Here is a 19,503-nt window from a genome sequence, read left to right on the forward strand (position 1 = left end):
ATGCAAATGCTCATTTAGACAAGCCAGATTCATTTTGGAACAAAGTGCTTTGGAATGATGAGACAAAAATGTAATTATTTGGTCATAACAAAAAGTGCTTTGCATGGCAGAAGAACACCGCATTCCAAGAAAAACATGTCTGACAGGGTCAAATGCTGCACTGAGGTCTAACGGAATTGATATGCTGGTTTGTCCAGAGTCTGCTGCCATAAGCAAATCATTGGTTACCCGTAGCAGAGCAGTTTCACAGCTGTGCTGTGCTCTGAAACCAGACTGAAAGGGTTCCATCAAATTATTAAAGGTTAAGTAATTGGTGAGCTGGGAGGCTACAACACGAGATTTTGACAAGAAAGGTAAGTGGGAAATAGGCCGATAGTTGTTAAGATTGTCAGCATCAAGACCAGACTTTTTTAACATTGGGGTTACAGAAGCGATTTTAAAAGTGAGCGGCACAGAGCCAGTGTCAAGGGATGAGTTTATTATTGTTGTAACAGTCGGGATTATGGCATGAAGGCAGGATTTAAGTAGTGTGCTTGGGATGGAGTCCAGTCCAGTCGGTCTCATCTTACAAAGTAGGTTATTAACAAATGCAGATGTGACTGGTGAGAATTTAGAGAAGGAGCTGGATGGAGTGGGAAAACAGGGAGAGATATAAACATATGATGTATTTATGTTAGTTGAATTATTTAGATCTTTAATTTTGTTACGGAAAAAGTGGAGGAATTCCTCACAGACTTCAGTAGAAGAGGTAGTTGGGCCAGATGTGGGTTGGAGTAGTTTATTAACTACAGAGAACAAAACCCTTGGGTTATCGTGGCCACTTTCTATTATTCTGCCATAGTGGGTGTTCTTAGCAGCAGTTAGTGCTTCTCTGTAAGCTCTTTGGTGGTCAGAGAAAGCCTGGATGTGCACGGTGAGGCCAGACTTACGTGACATTCTCACAAGGCGTCGACAAGTTGCTTTCATAGATCGCAATTCTGAATTATACCAAGGAGCTGAACGCTTAAAGGAAACCTCCTTATGTTTTAAAGGAGCTGTTTTATCTAATGCTGAATGAAGGGCTGTATTATAGTGCTCAACAAGACTATCTAGTGTTGATGGAATAGGTGAAGACAGTAAAAGATCAGAAATGGATCCAGAAAGGATAGAGGGACAGATATTTTTAAGGTTTCTGTAAGAAAGTTGTTGTTTACAGGTAAGATGAGGGAGAGGTAATGAGACAGTGAAAAGTACTGCTTTATGGTCAGAGAGTCGCAAATCAGTGCTGTAAGTGTTGACAACAGATAGTCCAGATGTACAGATCAGGTCCAGTATATGACCACCAGAGTGGGTGGGAAAATCAACACATGTCAAAACAGTCCAGTAAGGATAGGAATTCATTTCTCAGTTTAGATGTGGGGATGTCAATATGGATGTTGAAATCACCAAGAAGGATAATTTTCGAAGAATAAGAGCTTAGGTGGGTTAAAAGTTCAATCAGATCAGATAAGAAGGATGCATTGTATTTTGGGGGACGATAAAGAACAATGAGTGAGACAGGACCTGATTCCGTTATTAGTTTAAGAGCCAGACACTCAAAAGACAGTGGACAGTCAATTGGGATTCGTTTGATATTTAACTCTGCTCTGATAATTACTGCTAACCCACCTCCTTGTCTAGAGCTGCGAGGTTCTGTATGAAACGTGAAACCAGGTGGAGTCGCCTCCGTGAGAGACGTAAATTCTTTCGGTTTTTGCCAAGTCTCCGTTAGACACAGTATATCAAGTTTGGTGTCAGTGATGTTAAATTCTGCTCCATCCTTCTAAAATTTTTATTTTAATGCTGTGTTGAGGATTTGTTCTGTTCTGTGTATTGTATTGTATTGTTTTGACCCCCTTCTTTTGACACCCACTGCATGCCCAACCTACCTGGAAAGGGGTCTCTCTTTGAACTGCCTTTCCCAAGGTTTCTTCCATTTTTCCCAACAAGGTTGTGTCGGGAGTTTTTCCTTGTCTTCAAGGCTGGGGGCTGTCAAGAGACAGGGCCTGTTAAAACCCATTACGGCACTTCCTGTGTGATTTTGGGCTATACAAAAATAAACTATTGTATTGTATTGATGAGTTCCGACAATACCAATGCTTTGCCATTAAGAGATCTTGAGTTAAACAGTGCAATATTAGTTAATGAGGCTTCTTTTTGCACAAAGCCGTGATCAGGGTTTATTTCCACACAATGTAAATTTGGCACACTGACACTTCTATTTCCAGGGCCATGAGAAGGACTGCGAATTCCTGAGCAAATGCTGCCGGTTGTCATTTCATTCGCAGCCCGGTGGTGGCGGCAACCTGACCCGCGATGTACATATTTCGGGCGCTTCAAAATACCGGCGTCTTTTAGAATGTTCCAGTCAGACCATTTGCTCTGGACAGACTGTTTCATAAGAAGGAGTTTGTCATGAGAGTATTTTAGCATGATACTGGGCAATACTTATCTGAAAAGCAGTGGAGAAGCAGCACAGCACAGCGGAACCACAGCCACAAACAGTAACGCTTGGTAATTTCAAGCGTGATCACCCCGGAGCCATAAGCCAGGTTAGTATGAACATCGGATCAGTTCCCAGTCATAGAGTATTGTAAGATGAAATGGGTTCAGATCAGCATAGCGAATATAATCACGGAGACAGATCATCCCAAGGTCCCAGATCGCTAGGTACAAAGAAATGTTCGTAGGTCTCGTCCTGTGATCCACAGACTCCAATGTTCCCAGTCAAATTAGAGTCCATAAAATCTGTAAATATTAAGCCAAATTAAGTGCAATTCAAGTTGTATCCGCGAACTATACATACAATAAAAGAAATAAAACAAACGTGAGAAAGTGTAGAATTAAGGTGAATTTTGCGAAAAGTGTTGTTAACAGGGAGGAGCGGCAGCAACTTGCGTGCGCCAGCATCCCCTCACCTGCTGATAGTTCAGGGACTGGGGCCCTTGTTAAAGTCAGATGAATTCAACCCAATATCAACAAATTCTTCAGGGTAATGTTCAAGCATCAGTCATAAAGTTGAAGTTGCTCAGGGGTTGGATATTCCAACAAGACAATGATCCAAAACACAGTTTGAAATCTACAAAGGCATTCATGCAGAGGGAGAAGTACAATGTTCTGGAATGGCCGTCACAGTCCCCAGACTTGAATATCATCGAAAATCTATGGGATGATTTGAAGGAGGCTGTCCATACGCGTCAGCCATCACATTTAACTGAACTGGAGAGATTTTGTATGGAAGGATGGTCAAAAATACCTCCATCCTGAATCCAGACACTCATCAAAGGCTATTGGAGGCATCAAGAGGCTGTTATATTTGCAAAAGGCGGCTCAGCTAAGTATTGATGTAATATCTCTGTTGGGGTGCCCAAATTTGTGCACCTGTCTAATTTTGTTATGATACATATTGCATATTTTCTGTTCATCCAATAAACTTAATGCTACTGTTTCCATAAGGCATGTCATATTTGAAAGCTCAGCCAATGATAAACAGAAATCCAAAGAATTAAGAGGGATTCCCAAACTTTTTCATATGACTGTACTACTACCACTTATATGCCAGGTACTCTACATGCCTTGTAAACAATAAGTATGGAAACCAGTATAATGTATACAAATTCTAAACATTAACTACATAATTGTACTTATTTTAAAGGTTAATGTACTGTACATTATATAGTCCCTTTTTCATGGTAGTTTTTATTTTCTGTGGAATAAAAAATATAGCACAGATTTTTTTTTCTCTTAAAAAGTTTGTCGCCTCTAATGACATACCTGAACATATTTTATTTTTTTCATCAGTAGTCCAAGTCTAAGTTGATGGATTTTACAAATTGCTAAACTATTGCAGTGTTTTTGCACACAAATTTAAGTACAGACTGCCTACTGAAAACAAAGCTATTGTATTTTAGATAAGTTGTTTGTTTATTCATTCCTTTTCAAATCAAGGTGTCAAGCAGAAGATACTTTACATTGCTATTGTAGTCATCAGGTAGCTGTATTACTTGAGAAGGTTTTAACCAATTCCATGAAGGTGGGGTGTGTGTATACTGACATGAAATCCTGTAAGTGTTCTGTTTTATTATGATTTGGTGTTAAAGCAACATTTCATAAACCAAATGTGTAGTGTAAATCACAGTATTTGGCAATTTATATTATTGCATTTATTAGGTTGATCTACTTTGCTGGCTGTTTTTTGAGATTGGGAGATGTTTGTGCGTTTCAAAAGAAGAAAAAAATGCAATATGATTTAAAATCAAACTCTACAGATTACCATAGTTTTCCAGCTGTCAGCAGATAGTGAAAGGGGGCCTTATTTGAGTCTGAAAGGAATACGTATACTCAAGGCAGATAGGACTCCCAAACATTTGTGACATTTTCTCATAAAATCATTTTTACTATACGTTGGAAGGACCTTTCCAAACACTTGTGTAATAAAGCTTTTGCCATAATAGAATAGTTCAGTGTCCACATTCACAAGCTTTTGAAACCTTCAGTAGCCGACAGATATTGCCAATGTATTAAAAATATAACCAACAAGTAACTCCAGGAATATTTGTCATGAATAGCTAAAACCTGTTCATCACCACCTAGGCTGTAGAGTGTTTATATTTTCACACATTGTATTTTTTTTTGGTCTGTATATGTGTTTGTAAGAATTACTTAAACAACAACAACAACAACATTTATTTATATAGCACATTTTCATACAAACAGTAGCTCAAAGTGCTTTACATATTAAAGAATAGAAAAATGAAAGACACAATTATAAAACAAAATAAATCAACATTAATTAACATCGAATAAGAGTAAGGTTCAATGGCCAGGGGGGACAGAAAAAACAAAAAAAAACTCCAGACGGCTGGAGAAAAAATAAATAAAAATTAAATTAAAAACACTTCAAATTCACTTTAGTGAAATACATACGCATACAAGAGAACCCCCACATATAATATACCATTTAATGTGTTTTGATGTCCAGTTATGTATGATGTCAAGCTGTTTGGGTCTCTTCCCATTTTTTGGCACTCTAGATTTGGAAACCCTTCATTTCTAGGCCACTTTATGGACCATATTTTGTGCAGTAAATTACACCCTTACGATAAAGAGTAAACCAATATGTGTCTTCATCAACAATGATTAGAAAGACTTGAATTTGTGCATAAAATATCACCTGACTGCAAAGGTTAAGCCCCTAATGGGGTTACTCCCTTTCATAAAACTTTGAAAACGTGTGGATCAATTATATAGGCATGTGAAGTTTTGTTTTATGCTATTTCTTGGTTGCTGATCACAAGTATGATAATATTTTTGATATTTAATTCTTTATCAGTGATCCTAGCCATCTAAGATCCACTCCCTGAAGGTTAGAAATTGAATATTTTAAACATAAGCTTGTGGGGGTAGCATTTTAGACTATTTCAAGGTCTGTGGCTACGAATATGACATTAATGTAGATTTTCTATCCTTTACTAGGATTCAAGCCCTCTATAGATCACTCTCAGAGGGTGAAGATGACAAATTTCTTTTATAATTAAATTGAGAATTGTAACATTGATTTGATTTAAAGCACACATTTTAATATTTCAAATATCTGATGCAACTCTTCGTGTTTATATTTTGTACTTTTACATTTCTTATAAACATTTTAAAATAGGCAGCTTATGCTAGCTCAGAGATTTTAATAATTGCAAGGTCAACATTTTCTTCTTATTCAGCTTACATGCATATACTTTCCTGAAGTACTTCCACTAGAAAAATAGGAGCAGAGCTGAGGTATTTGGGGTGGGGAGGGTCTACGTGCCTGCAATGATTTATCATTAAACTGTTCTGTTATATTATCAGAGGGTGAGCAGAAGAGATGTAGATGTGAAAGGGATACTGAGGCTTATGATTTATTCATTTGTTTGTTTGTTAATTTAAATGGACTGATCGTGACCATGTTCTAAGTAAACTATTTGACAGATTAAAACCTCTACAGAGGTGGTTTTTAATTGTGGCTTATTTAATCATTTATTGAGGAAGCACCACATTTTATGTATTGTTTGGACAATGTTGATGAATATAAAGCACTAAGCACTTTTGTAGCACTTCTGTTGTTTGTGTGTCTTCGTTTGCCCTAACACTCCATGTCTGTTGATGTTCAAGAGGACTTTGCTAGCTGTAGACAACACGGACATCACGGTAGACTCCAGTGGTAGTTACTGCAACTGTTATGCATTTAGATTCTGAGCTCTGCTTTAAGTATCACTTAGGTAAAATGTCTAGGTCTTGTAAGTGATTATTGAAAGCCTAAGAAAAAAAATCTAGTAATTTTATAAAGTATACTAAATCACAGTAAAATGTAAATTCATGATTTTATAACGAGATTGCATACAACATTATGTTTAATTTCTTGCAGTCTAATTTAGTTTTAAAAAGTTTTGGGTTTATTTGAAGTGACCTTGAGTAAAGGTCTTGTAAGGATTTTTATGTTAGCAGACTTTTGGAAAAACAGTGTAGCAAAGTTTGACACCTCCTGGCTTTGACTTCATACTGTATATACTGTATGTACATATCAAATGTATATATTACATGCATCTATTATTCAAGTATAGGATCCTTATTGTCTCACAGAGCACAGTGAAATTCATAGTTTTTGTCAATTCCAGTTATATGGCATAAAAGCCATTGCCAGCTGCATTATAAACAGGAGAGGGTTTGTTCCTAAATGCTTTTCATGTCATGTCTTTAATTTTGGTAACATGTGTGTTTATACTATAGAACACCAAAATATGTCAGAAGTGTTTGAATACTATAGAACCCTTTATGTTTTGGATACAATAAGTAATCTTTGTATAATAAAAAGGTAATATTTTTTTCTACAAGTAAGAATTAACTTTGAGTGTGTTTATTTGAAATGTTTCAAAGAGTGTGGTTGCTGTTATTATTGTGAGATGTTTTCTAAAATTTCTGGTCTCATTAAGATCTAGGTAGAGGAATCACTGTCACTACAGAATGATAACAATATGCAGTTTAACCTTTCAGATAATAAAGATGCCAGTAAGGAAAAATCTTGATGCCGAATAAAGTTGCTGTTCTTATACTGCCATCTGGTGGTTATCATATGTATACAGTTATGTAGTCTTTACTACAGCAAAATATGTAGGATTGATGCTTTCACTTGGTGCAGCGTTCTGTTTGTTCTTTCAAACCAGTTTCAAGTAGTGTATTTTGTTCCTCAATATAAATATATTTTTCCATTTTAATGATAGTGGAGGAAATGACAAAACAATAAAAAATTATTAGAGTTGCCTTTAGCTAATTTTTAAATGGTTGCTTAGATTTAAAATTGTAGAATGTAGTCTGAGTTCTGTTTTCAGTTTGTACCATCTAACTTATTTTCTGTTTGATTTCTTTATCCAGTGTTGTGTGCTTTATTATCATTTTGAGCATTTTTTTAACTCTTTTTATAAGGTATAGCATGCAGTATGTACTAACAAGGATATTTTTTAATGCCATGTGTTTTATAATGATATTGTTCTTGCTTTAGTTCTGATTCATTCTCAGAGTTCTTGTTTCAGTATGAGACACATAAAAGAGAGCTCTACAATGGCAGAATGTACTGCTTTATGTACTACTTTTTCATACACCAGTTTAACAACATGGGACCACAGTTCAAAAAATGACATCCATAAATTATATAGTAAAAATGACCTTTGCTCTGCCATTTCTTATGCTGATTAGAGAGTTTTTGGTCCAGTCCCTACAGGTTAAAACCAAAATAAGTCTATATTTTGCAGATACAGGCTATATATTGGTAAAATGTTTAGCTAAACAATGACAACACCTTCTACATTTTATCATTAATAAAATCCTCTGATGCAAGTATTTAAGTCTATTTTCAAAATAATGTTACATTAAAGTTAATATTTACAAAACATTGCATTAAATAAAGACAGATCCAGTATATGGCATTTTTTTGCCCTATTACTGAGCTGTAAGCTGTCAGCCTTCATCAGAAACGAGTACAGTTATCTGCAAAATCAGCATGTTTGTATGTTCAGGAAATGGAAAGAGAAATTACCTCAGATAAAAAGGTGACTAGATTTAACAATTTAAACATTTGATTTTCCTTTAGTAAAGGATGAAGATGACAGTTTAAGTGGAAAACATGGCATTGCCTGCATTAGACTATGGCCTGCCCTTGCACTTGAATCATTTTTACCAGATTTGGTGTATGCACATTTCCCCAAAAAACTCTGCCTTTTATTATATTTCAAAAAAGTTAATTTATGTTAGTAAAAATGTATTATAATCCCACCTCATGTTCTGTACATGGCTCAACACATAGATAATAAAGCCAATATCCTTTATCAGACCAGTTTAGTCATCATCACTACTACAAAACACTTCAGCCCCCCCATCTGATAAATGTCAAATATTACTGGGAACATAATATACTAAATCAAATAAAGGTAATTACATATTTAAGATCGCCCATATCAACCGCCCATTCCCTGCAGTTCCCAAGCATTTAAATAGACAATTCATATGTTCCTTCTCTTCATCGTCTTTTATCGATTGTAAAGAAGAGTGAAGCCTTTGTCTACAACACAAAGGAAGATTAAGACATTTAGTTTTATTCCGGTTAATACAGAGAACTTCAGTACATTATACTGCAGCTATTTGTTACTTAAATCTCTTACTTAGAGCCAGCCTGTGGGTGGTTAATTCTGCAGTGGCGGTCACAGCAGAAGATGAAACAGTCTGCTTAAATATGTCATTTAAAGCCCTACAGCAATGACCTCTACAAAGTTTACCTGTTTATAGGTGTTCCAGATTGGAAGTCTGGGGTGGTAGGCATGCTGCACTGTAGAGAGGCACACAGAGCTTAGTTACTGACTGACTCTGCTCATGTAAACCGTACACTGATCAAAAGATGTAGCAGTGGACCTTAGAAGAAGAAATCTTTGGTAGAAATGTACAACACTGTGATTAGATGATAAAGAGCACTGCACACTAGAACCAAAATCTCATCCCATTAAGAAAGGCAGAGGGAGTGCCATGGTTTGCCTGAGGGCCTGAGCAGCTTGTAGTCATTGAGGGAAAATTGAAATATGTGATTTAAAGCTTAATAGAAATAGAGGGACAGCAAATAAATGGTTTAAACAAAAAAAAAATGATGTTTTAAAATGGTCAGAATCCAGAACTCAAGCCAAATGAGATGCTACGCCATGAACTGAAGAGAGCAGTTCTCATAAGGTATCTCAGAAATGTTGATGAACTTGAAACATTTTGTAAAGACGAAATACCCTTACGTTCCTCCTCAGTTTTGTGCAAGTCTGTTCGCCAGCTACAAAAAACATTTGGTGCTAAAGGAGGTTCAACCAGTTACTAAACACAGGGTTAATATACTATTTCTAGCCTGGACTATGACTGTTTAAAAGATGTGTCTCATTATTTTAAGCAGATTATGTTTGTTTGTTATTGTAATATAGTTATAGATCATGCTACCTTGAGCATTTATTGCAAAACTCCACATAATTCCAAAGGGTTCACAAAATTTCATTGCATATGTGTATATATAAACTTCACATTTAGGAATATGTTTAACATAACATAATTATTTGTGTGTGAGATGTGTGTAATTTTATGTTTTAATTTAATTGCACAGTTATTTGTAGTTAGTGTGTTACATCTACTAACGTATGTGTGTCCAGTCCCAGAGCAATCTGATTGGTCAGTTTGGCTTTGTTGACAAGACTAAATGGGAAAGTGCAAGTGTTGAGACACATAAAAAGGAAAAACAGCAGAGGAGACACTCAGAGAGAGTCATCTTCATAGATGAAAATTATAAAACCAGGCAGGAGGCAACAAAGACATGTAGAAAATAATGACAGAGCCTGAGAAACAGGCTTAACAGGAAAAAGCTTGACAGTGGGAGCGTCAGCGAAGAGATGTACAGACACACATGAATACCAAGGCACTGAAGGTACATATAGGATGTAAGACAGAATCATTTTAAAGTATTTCCTATTACCTGTTTTTGACAGGTACCATTGGTAGTTTGCAAGGTATAAGTAGATGTTCTCATTAATAATAAATAAAATTGAATCAGTGGTTTGCATGTTGCATTATACTCCAGGGCTATAGTTCTGGTAGATTTTTTTTTTTCCCCAGCATTCTTATTGCTTACTTATTCTTCATCGATACTTCTGTAGTCTAATATTGGCTTAGATATAGTGAATGCAGAAGAATGCATCAGTGGGAAGTGTATGATGGAATCAAACAGTACAAATTTTCAGTTGTTTTATTTTGCACAAATAATACTGTAGATGAGATTAAAGTGTTTCCAGTAAATACAGTCCTGGCATGGTGGTGCAGAATGTAAAATGCTTTATGATTTTACAATATTGCATTAGCCTGCACAAAAAAGTCATCTTGAATCAAAGGAAATATTCTGAACTGTTACTTAATAGTAATTTTTGCTACAAACTTTTTATTGTAAATATTGTGAATGATATATTTGATTTCACTGTTCTAATACTTATGAACAGGTCTTGTTTTGGCTTTCATTGCAGTATTGGTATAACACGTTTAGCTGTGCATGCATGTTCAGAAATCTTCAAGAATTTTTTCTAAGGGAAATAAAGATTGATTTTAGAATATGTTTAAAAATGAGTGATAAATGGACCTAGCCATTATTATTTTTGATCATTTCTTTTAATAAATTAAATCAGCAATTAATATGCTCGTCATTATCTGCTTACTTTATTGTACTGTGTTTCTAATGGTGGTATTGCTTTCAGCCTTTTATGATACTAATTGTATCAGACCAAAGTTGTAATGTTGACTACAGTGTCAAAATCATAATGGAATCAAAATATTAAAAATACAGTTATTATTTAAAGGAAATTATTATTATGTGCAAACAAGATCACTGTGGTCTTCAAGTATTCTGTATTCACAAAGATTCTTTATAAACTGTCTTGTTCATTCTGATAAAGTTTACTCGAACTACAGTTGTGCAGTTCAGGAGGAGACTCAGTGCTAAGCCTTTGTGAAATAGTAACATTTTCAAGAGTACTGACATATCTGCTTGGATATGAAGTATATACTGTCCAATGTTTATATAGGAATTTGACGTACTGCCTCATTTTCTGAACTCACTAATTCATTGTAGATTGTGATGCTTCTGGGGGAAAAACTTAATATTGGAGTTGTAGGTGAATTAAAATACAAAGTATGCCCTACTAGAGAAAGAAAAAGGCAAAGGTTTCCTTTAAGATCAAGAGTGGAGCAATAAGAAAATGACTATAAAGACAGAAAATAGTAACAAAGAAAAAAAAGTGCTGCACACAGCTACACCTTCTGCTGCAGTAGCACGAGTGTCTGTTAATGTGTTTTTTCTGTTTTTAGAAGTTGTTGATAGAAATGAAAACTGACAGCAGATCTTTTATTCATAGAATTTCAGTACACCAAAAAAAAGATTGATGCTACTTATGTAACCTCTGCCGTTTGCACAGAAAAAACATGTAAACAATAATGCTTTTGTTTTAGCAATTTTTTAAATGCTCTGCCTTTAGTTAAGAATTATTACCTTTATATGGCCTTCTGAATTATTTTTCATTATTTACTTTAAAAGTGTTTATACAGATATTAAATATTATATTTAATTTTTATATATTTATATTTAAACCTCAGGAAAAATTTTAGTGCCTTGCATTGCTTAAAAATTTCAAAAGATTTGACGATTCCATTAATAAACCATATACAGTGGAACCTCGGGTCATGGCCGTAATTTGTTCCAAAACTCTGGTCGCAACCCAATTTGGCCGTGACCCGAAGTCATTTCCCCCATAGGATTGTATGTAAATACAATTAATCCGTTACGGACCGTATGAACTGTATGTGAATATATATATTTTTTTAAAGATTTTTAAGCACAAAAATAGTTAATTATACCATAAAATGCACAATGTAATCTATTCTAATAAAAGGCAAAGCCCACACTGACTGACTGACTGACTGACTGACTGACTGATTGACTGACTCGTCATTAATTCTCCAACTTCCCGTGTAGGTAGAAAGCTGAAATTTGGCAGGCTCATTCCTTACAGCTTACTTACAAAAGTTAAGCAGGCTTCATTTCGAAATTCTATACGTAACGGTCAGAACTGAATCCTACTTATGTACATATATACGGCCATAGCCTGCAGCTCGGTCGCCGTGTGAGGTGCAGTTGTGTCCCCCATCACCACGCCTTCCACGTAGTTGGCTGCCTGCCTATATTGCGTCCCCCATACCCAAGCCTCCCACGTAATTAAGTGCCTGCCCATATAAGACCGTCCGTCAGCAGCAATCCAATAGACACGCTGCCGCTAAATATTTGCAGGCAAATCAAAAAGTTAATACCGGAAATGCCTGTTAAACATCTTAGATTCACGAGTAGCAATTTGGGTGGTGAGATGTCTATCGAGATGATCACTGTAATATTTATATGTCATTGAAATGTATTATTATCAGCCATGGTTTAGGCACCTATGACATCAGGAAGGCACCAGAAAAAGGGACCTCAAGGTTACTATTATGGAAGTTAATTTAGAGCATGGATGCTGTGAATATAAGAGCTGTAATAAATAAAGTTCCCCTGCATACTTCAGAATAGAGGACAGTCATGGATTTTGTTGGAGTTCCCTCACCACAAATTGACTGGGATTCTCTTAACCTGCCAGGCGAATGGAAAAAGTTCCGACAGCACGTGGAGCTGATGTTTTCTGGTCCGCTAAAAGACAAAGACGAGAGTGAGAAATGCAGCTACCTGCTCCTGTGGATTGGGGGAAAAGGAAGAGGCATTTTTTAACACATGGACTCCCACCCAGGAGGAAGCCAAGGTACTGAAAACTTATTATGACCGTTTTGAGGCGTTTGTCATGCCTAAGACGAATACAATATTCACGAGATACAAGTTTAATGAGAAGACGCAGGTTATAAACAAGACTTTTGGTCACTTTGTAACAGAGTTATAATTGCTGGTGAAGGTCTGTGCTTATGCAAACGAAGATGAGATGGTCAGGGATAGACTAGTGTTTGGCACAAACTCAGCGAAAGTGTGAGAGAAACTTTTAAGTGCCGGGACTTAGCTAACATTAAATAAAGCCGGTGACATTAAAAGATTGCACGAGATAGCACAACCACAGCTGAGAACCTTCGATGCATGTACTCCGAGCGGCTCACGTGAACTGACTGTGAACGCAGTACGCAGACAACAAGCAAGAGCTCCAAGGAGCGCTGAACAAAAAACGCATTACACAATTGAGAAGGCAGGAAAAGAATATGAAGCGAGTGATGCATACAAGTATATTCATAAGTGCAGCTACTGCGGAAACAAAGCACACGGTGGAAAAAGTAAATGTCCAGCTAAAGGAAGACAGTGTAAAAAAATGTGGTAAATTGAACCACTTCGCTAAAGTTTGCAGGACTGGGAAAGGTAAACCCGTGCATGCAGTGTGTGATGTCTCAGATGAAGAGGAAGATGAGCTGTTTATTGATGCAGTAAGAAAGGAACAACCCTCTGAAGCTGAACAAGCCTTTGTAGACATCACCAAGTGTCGGCCAGACACCCCTGCTTAGGCTCACTGTCCAGCTGCCTGCCTGCGAGCACGCACTCACTTGCTCACACCGGTTCTTTCCAAACTGTTTCCTGCTTACTTCCTCCCTCTGCAACCTCCATCTTTCCTTTCTTTTTCCTCCATTTAGCTGCCTCGCTATTTAGGAAGAGAACGTGGCAGCAGTAGTGCGGCGATTATTTATTTAAAGCTGGCCTCTTGACGTGAGCTGTGGACCCGCTATACCACAAAGTCCCTCTGCGCAATGCATGTCTGACCGAGAACAATGTACTGTACAGGGAGAGACTGAACACATGCGTAAATCACAGGCGCGTACAAACCAGAAGGGAAACTAAATAGAGCACAAAGAGTTCACAGTGAATGCACAGGGAGAGATTAAACATGTGCGGAAATCATTGGCGCGTGCGAACCAGAAGTGAAACTGGCTTGTTCGTCACCCGAGTGTGTGGTCGTGAACAGATACAAAAGTTTGGCGAACTTTTTGGTCGTAACCCGATTTGTACGTGGTCTGTGACATTTGTGACTTGAGGTTCCACTGTATTACGAAGTAGCGAAAGCAGCCTTTCAATTATTTAAACAGTGAATTGAACTGATTTTATGAAAAATAAATCTAAATGCTTAAGATCTGTACCTTCTAGTGCAGTTGGAGTAAGTGGTAATTCAGCATCCAGCAGTTTCCTGAACCTGTACTTTTTGTAACAGTAATACATACACACAGACCCCCAATTAATGGTCAGTGTTACCTTGACAATTCAGAGATGCTGGCTGACTTTGTTGCACAGTATGTCCAGACAGTTAGTAGAGCGGTACCCAGGTGCTGGTAAATTAGCAGTAAGCAAACTCTTTGGACTTTTGAAACCAATTTTGGGGCTATGTAATTTATGTAAAAGCAAAAATCATTTAACATTTTGATTTTCATTGATGTACAGTGTAAATTCTGAGGCTAAACAAATCTGAACAAAATCAGTGCAGACCTTATAAATAATCCTGTTCAGAAAAGCATACTATGGAACCATAATTCAGATTATTTATTTATTTATAAAGCACTTTAAAAACAACATCAAGGCTGACCAAAGTGCTGTACAATAAAAACCCAGCATATCAGACACACAAAACCAAAGGGTAAATGAAACAGAAACACATACAGTGCATCCAGAAAGTATTCACAGTGCATCACTTTTTCCACATTTTGTTATGTTACAGCCTTATTCCAAAATGGATTAAATTCATTTTTTTCCTCAGAATTCTACATACAACACCCCATAATGACAATGTGAAAAAAGTTTACTTGCGGTTTTTGCAAATTTATTAAAAATAAAAAAACTGAGAAATCACATGTACATAAGTATTCACAGCCTTTATTCAATACTTTGTCAATGCACCTTTGGCAGCAATTACAGCCTCAAGTCTTTTTGAATATGATGCCACAAGCTTGGCACACCTATTCTTGGCCAGTTTCGCCCATTCCTCTTTGCAGCACCTCTCAAGCTCCATCAGGTTGGATGGGAAGCGTCAGTGCACAGCCATTTTAAGATCTCTCCAGAGATGTTCAATCTGATTCAAGTCTGGGCTCTGGCTGTGCCACTCAAGGACATTCACAGAGTTGTCCTGAAGCCACTCCTTTGATATCTTGGCTGTGTGCTTAGGGTTGTTGTCCTGCTGAAAGATGAACTGTTGCCCCAGTCTGAGGTCAAGAGCGCTCTGGAGCAGGTTTTCATCCAGGATGTCTCTGTACATTGCTGCAGTCATCTTTCCCTTTATCCTGACTAATCTCCCAGTTCCTGTCGCTGAAAAACATCCCCACAGCATGATGCTGCCACCACCATGCTTCACTGTAGGGATGGTATTGGCCTGGTGATGAGCGGTGCCTGATTTCGTCCAAATGTGACGCCTGGAATTCACACCAAAGAGTTCAATCTTTGTCTCATCAGACCAGAGAATGTTGTTTCTCATGGTCTGAGAGTCCTTCAGGTGCCTTTTGGCGAACTCCAGGCAGGCTGCCGTGTGCCTTTTACTAAGGAGTGGCTTCCGTCTGGCCACTCTACCATACAGGCCTGATTGGTGGATTGCTGCAGAGATGGTTGTCCTTCTGGAAGGTTCTCCTCTCTCCACAGAGGACCTCTGGAGCTCTGACAGAGTGACCATCGGGTTCTTGGTCACCTCCCTAACTAAGGTCCTTCTCCCCCAATCGCTCAGTTTAGATGGCCGGCCAGCTCTAGGAAGAGTCCTGGTGGTTTCGAACTTCTTCCACTTACGTATGATGGAGGCCACTGTGCTCATTGGGTCCTTCAAAGCAGCACAAATTTTTCTATAACCTTCCCCAGATTTGTGCCTCGAGAGAGTCCTGTCTCGGAGGTCCTCAGACAATTCCTTTGACTTCATGCTTGGTTTGTGCTCTGACATGAACTGTCAACTGTGGAACCTTATATAGACAGGTGTGTGCCTTTCCAAATCATGTCCAAACAACTGAATTTACCACAGGTGGACTCCAATTAAGCTGCAGAAACATCTCAATGATGATCGGGGGAAACAGGATGCACCTGAGCTCAATTTTGAGCTTCATGGCAAAGGCTGTAATTACTTATGTACATGTGCTTTCTCAATTTTTTATCTTTAATAAATTTGCAAAACCTTAAGTAAAATTTTTTCACGTTGTCAATATGGGGTGTTGTGTGTAGAATTCTGAGGAAAAAAATGAAATAATCTATTGTGGAATAAGGCTGTAACATAACAAAATGTGTAAAAAGTGATGCGCTGTGAATACTTTCCGGATGCACTGTAAACACATAAGAACTGATAATATTCTTAATAAAAAGTATACAGTTAGCCAACATCTCATACTGGGTTAAAAGCCAGAGAGTAAAAATGTGTTTTTAAAAATAATTTAAATGCAGCTAGCGAAGGAGCCTGCCTAATGTGCAACGGCAAATCGTTCCAGAGCTTTGGGGCTGCAACTGAAAAAGCTCAATCACCTCGGAGTTTGCATCGTGCCTTGGGAACACATAAAAGCATCTGGTCTGTTGACCTGAGAGAGCGAGACGGTACATAAGGGTGCAGCAGTTCTGACAAATAAAGAGGGGCACAACCATTAAAGGATTTAAAACCAAATACAAGGATCTTAAAATGAATTCGAAAACGAATTGAAAGCAGCGTTTTGTACCAGCTGTAGGCGAGCAATGGAGGCCTGGCTAATTCCAAAAAGAAGCGCATTGCAGTAATCTAGACGAGATGTTATAAAAGCATGTATCACTGTTTCAAGGTTGCGCTTAGATAAGACAAGCTTGATTTTTGACAGCCACCTCAACTGGAAAAAGCAAGATTTTACCTGTGCGTTCACATGGCTATCAAGTTTTAAAGTCGGATCCATTTTCACACCTAAATTTGTGATCATGGTTTTCTCAAATTGAGCTACAGTGGAAAGGTCGATGCAGGGGGTCCCGCTGGTGCTATTGGGTCTAAATAGCATGACTTCTGTTTTGTTCTCATTAAAATTTAGAAAATTTAATGCCATCCAACTCCTTATGTCAATAAAGCAGTCAAACAGGGGCTGGACAGAACATAGACCTTGGCACTTCAGAGGGAAATAAACCTCCGAGAATTTGCAACCTGTGTCATACACAGAACTTTAAGAAAAGAGGATATGAGAAACATACAATAGCTTGGATATAAAGCAAAAATCAGTGTAAATGATATAATCAACAATCAATGCAACCTCTACAAAGGTATTATTATTATTATTATTACAACTACTACTACTACTGTTTAGTTTGGCTCTTAATATTGTCAGGTTTGGGTCGCAGAGTTGTGCAAAAGCCTGAAAGGCAAGACCAGATTTCCAAGGAACAATAACTTTATTGCTGATCAGGCAAAAATGTCTCATACATAAAAAGAGTTTCTCTTCAGCACACAAACACACAGGTTACAACTGGCAAACATCCTGCTCTGGCTTCCTTCTTCAGTTTAAAAGAACATAATGTCTTCCTTGTCAAGCAGGTTCAGCAGCTCGAAAGCAGCGGCTGGGGCAGACGCTGTCAGGAGGAGATGGGGAAAAAAAAGCAATTAAGCTGGACAGGACTCCGACCTCTAAAATATTCTAAACATCATGCAAGAAGCATGTTACATGGTAAGCCTGCAAACCTGCAGTTGATCCTGCAGAAGGCCGGTTAAGAGTGCGTTTGTTTCACACTGAAATACTGTTTAAGTGGGAGTATTTGAAGGGCACCGGTTTAGTGTTTTACAGAGTGTCAGCGTGCAGCGGAGGAGCTACAGAGATGATCAGCAATAAAGGTATTGTTCCTTGGAATCCTGGTCTTATCTTTCTGTCTCTTGTGCAACTCTGCGACCCAAGCTTGACAATTGGTACCAGAAGTGGGGTGTTACACAGATGGATTCTCAGCACCCTCAGCACATTACATGGTAGGAATACACAACAGAGGAGCTACCAAGCTGTTTTTGAGCGACTGCCACCGCCATTGACGAATTGAAGGCAACTCAAATCGGTGGCAACACTATTCACAATATATAAACTTTCATGCAGTGTAACTGAAAAATATGTTGTCTGTTTGCTTTTTCAATTCTCTGATCAGCTCTTCCATCATCAAACTCTGCTTGCCTAGTGCTAGAACAGCATGATAAGCTAATACCCATAAACTGTTTTTTATTACCTGTGCACACTACCCAAGCAGTCTCAATACCAAATGGCACTCCACACCAGTTTTGGCAGTTTATATGTGCCATCACATAACTGGTCTTTGATGCAGATTCTTTAATAAAAGCTTGGTGAAAATATTTTCTGGAGTTTTCGGTCTCACTGCAGGTTTTGCCACGTTACATTCCTTTTTCTGAGCAGATGGATTGGTAACATAATTTTAATGCTTGCATAAAAAAAGCATTGCTAGTATAATACTGCAGTTCTGGTCTGGCATATCAGCCATAATGCTTTCTGTCCCATATTGGTAAAGAAGTATTTTGATATCTGTTCTTGATGTCATTTCAAATTTTTTGCTGTCTTAATTTGCATAACTCATATAGCTACAAAGCAGCTTTGGGATCAGTTAAAGCTGTGTTTTGCCACATAGAAGGTAATATGACTAGTTGCGGTTTTCTGCTTCTAATTCAGAGCCCTCCGTAAGAAACTTTTGATATCTTACCTGAGTAATCACAAACACCTGTGACATCAATTGTCCTGAACATTATGGTGCCCTGAAATGATGGGTCCATATAGAAAAAGTGTTGTCATTTCTTCATGGTGTGACCGGAATATATGCAAATACCCTTATATTAAAGTTTGCAATGGTTACTTTAATCATGTCTTTATTATCTGATTTTGTAAATCAAATAATAGGAGGAAAACGTGTCTTTGTCCCAAACATAAAGGCCGGCACTGTATGTCTAAAAATGCTTAATGGGTGTTCATTGGGCTAAGCAGTTTTAAATGGCACAATTTTGTGGCTAATGTGTATTCTAAAGGAGAACCCCCTTAAATGGATTATAATCTGAGTAAGTTAACACATTTGTAAAAGCAAATGGCAAGTGTGGTTTTCTTAGGAAAAATATATGTATCCACACATAAGTTTGATTTGGTTTTCTCCTTCCTTATATTTTCTAAGCGTTTTTCATTTTTTTTCTCTCCTAATCATTTAACTTTAGGAGAAGCTGATGTACTTCCCTGTATTCTTAAATGCTAAAAGGCACTCTGAAGATGAAACAGAAGAAGGCCTGGGAAGCTTGCCTAGGAACATCAATTCAATAAGTTCACTGCTGCTTTTTAACACCACAGAGAATCCGTATGTATTGACCATCATCTTCAAATTGATGCTTTTAATAGATTTGGAAGATATATGCATATGTACTGTATGTACTGTATGTGTGTGTG

General features: G+C 37.6%; 1 protein-coding gene across 1 annotated transcript in view; it reads left to right on the forward strand.

The window, feature by feature from the left end:
• wash1 (WAS protein family homolog 1) overlaps positions 1 to 19,503 on the forward strand; it is a 162,137-nt gene that overhangs the window by 112,513 nt on the left and 30,121 nt on the right. The window contains exon 5 of the mRNA XM_039760651.1: positions 19,278 to 19,414. Within this exon, the coding sequence (XP_039616585.1) occupies positions 19,278 to 19,414 (137 nt within the window). The remainder of the gene's footprint in view (positions 1 to 19,277; positions 19,415 to 19,503) is intronic.

This window comes from Polypterus senegalus, chromosome 8 (genome assembly GCF_016835505.1).
Source record: "Polypterus senegalus isolate Bchr_013 chromosome 8, ASM1683550v1, whole genome shotgun sequence".
Classification (NCBI taxonomy): Eukaryota; Metazoa; Chordata; class Cladistia; order Polypteriformes; family Polypteridae; genus Polypterus; species Polypterus senegalus.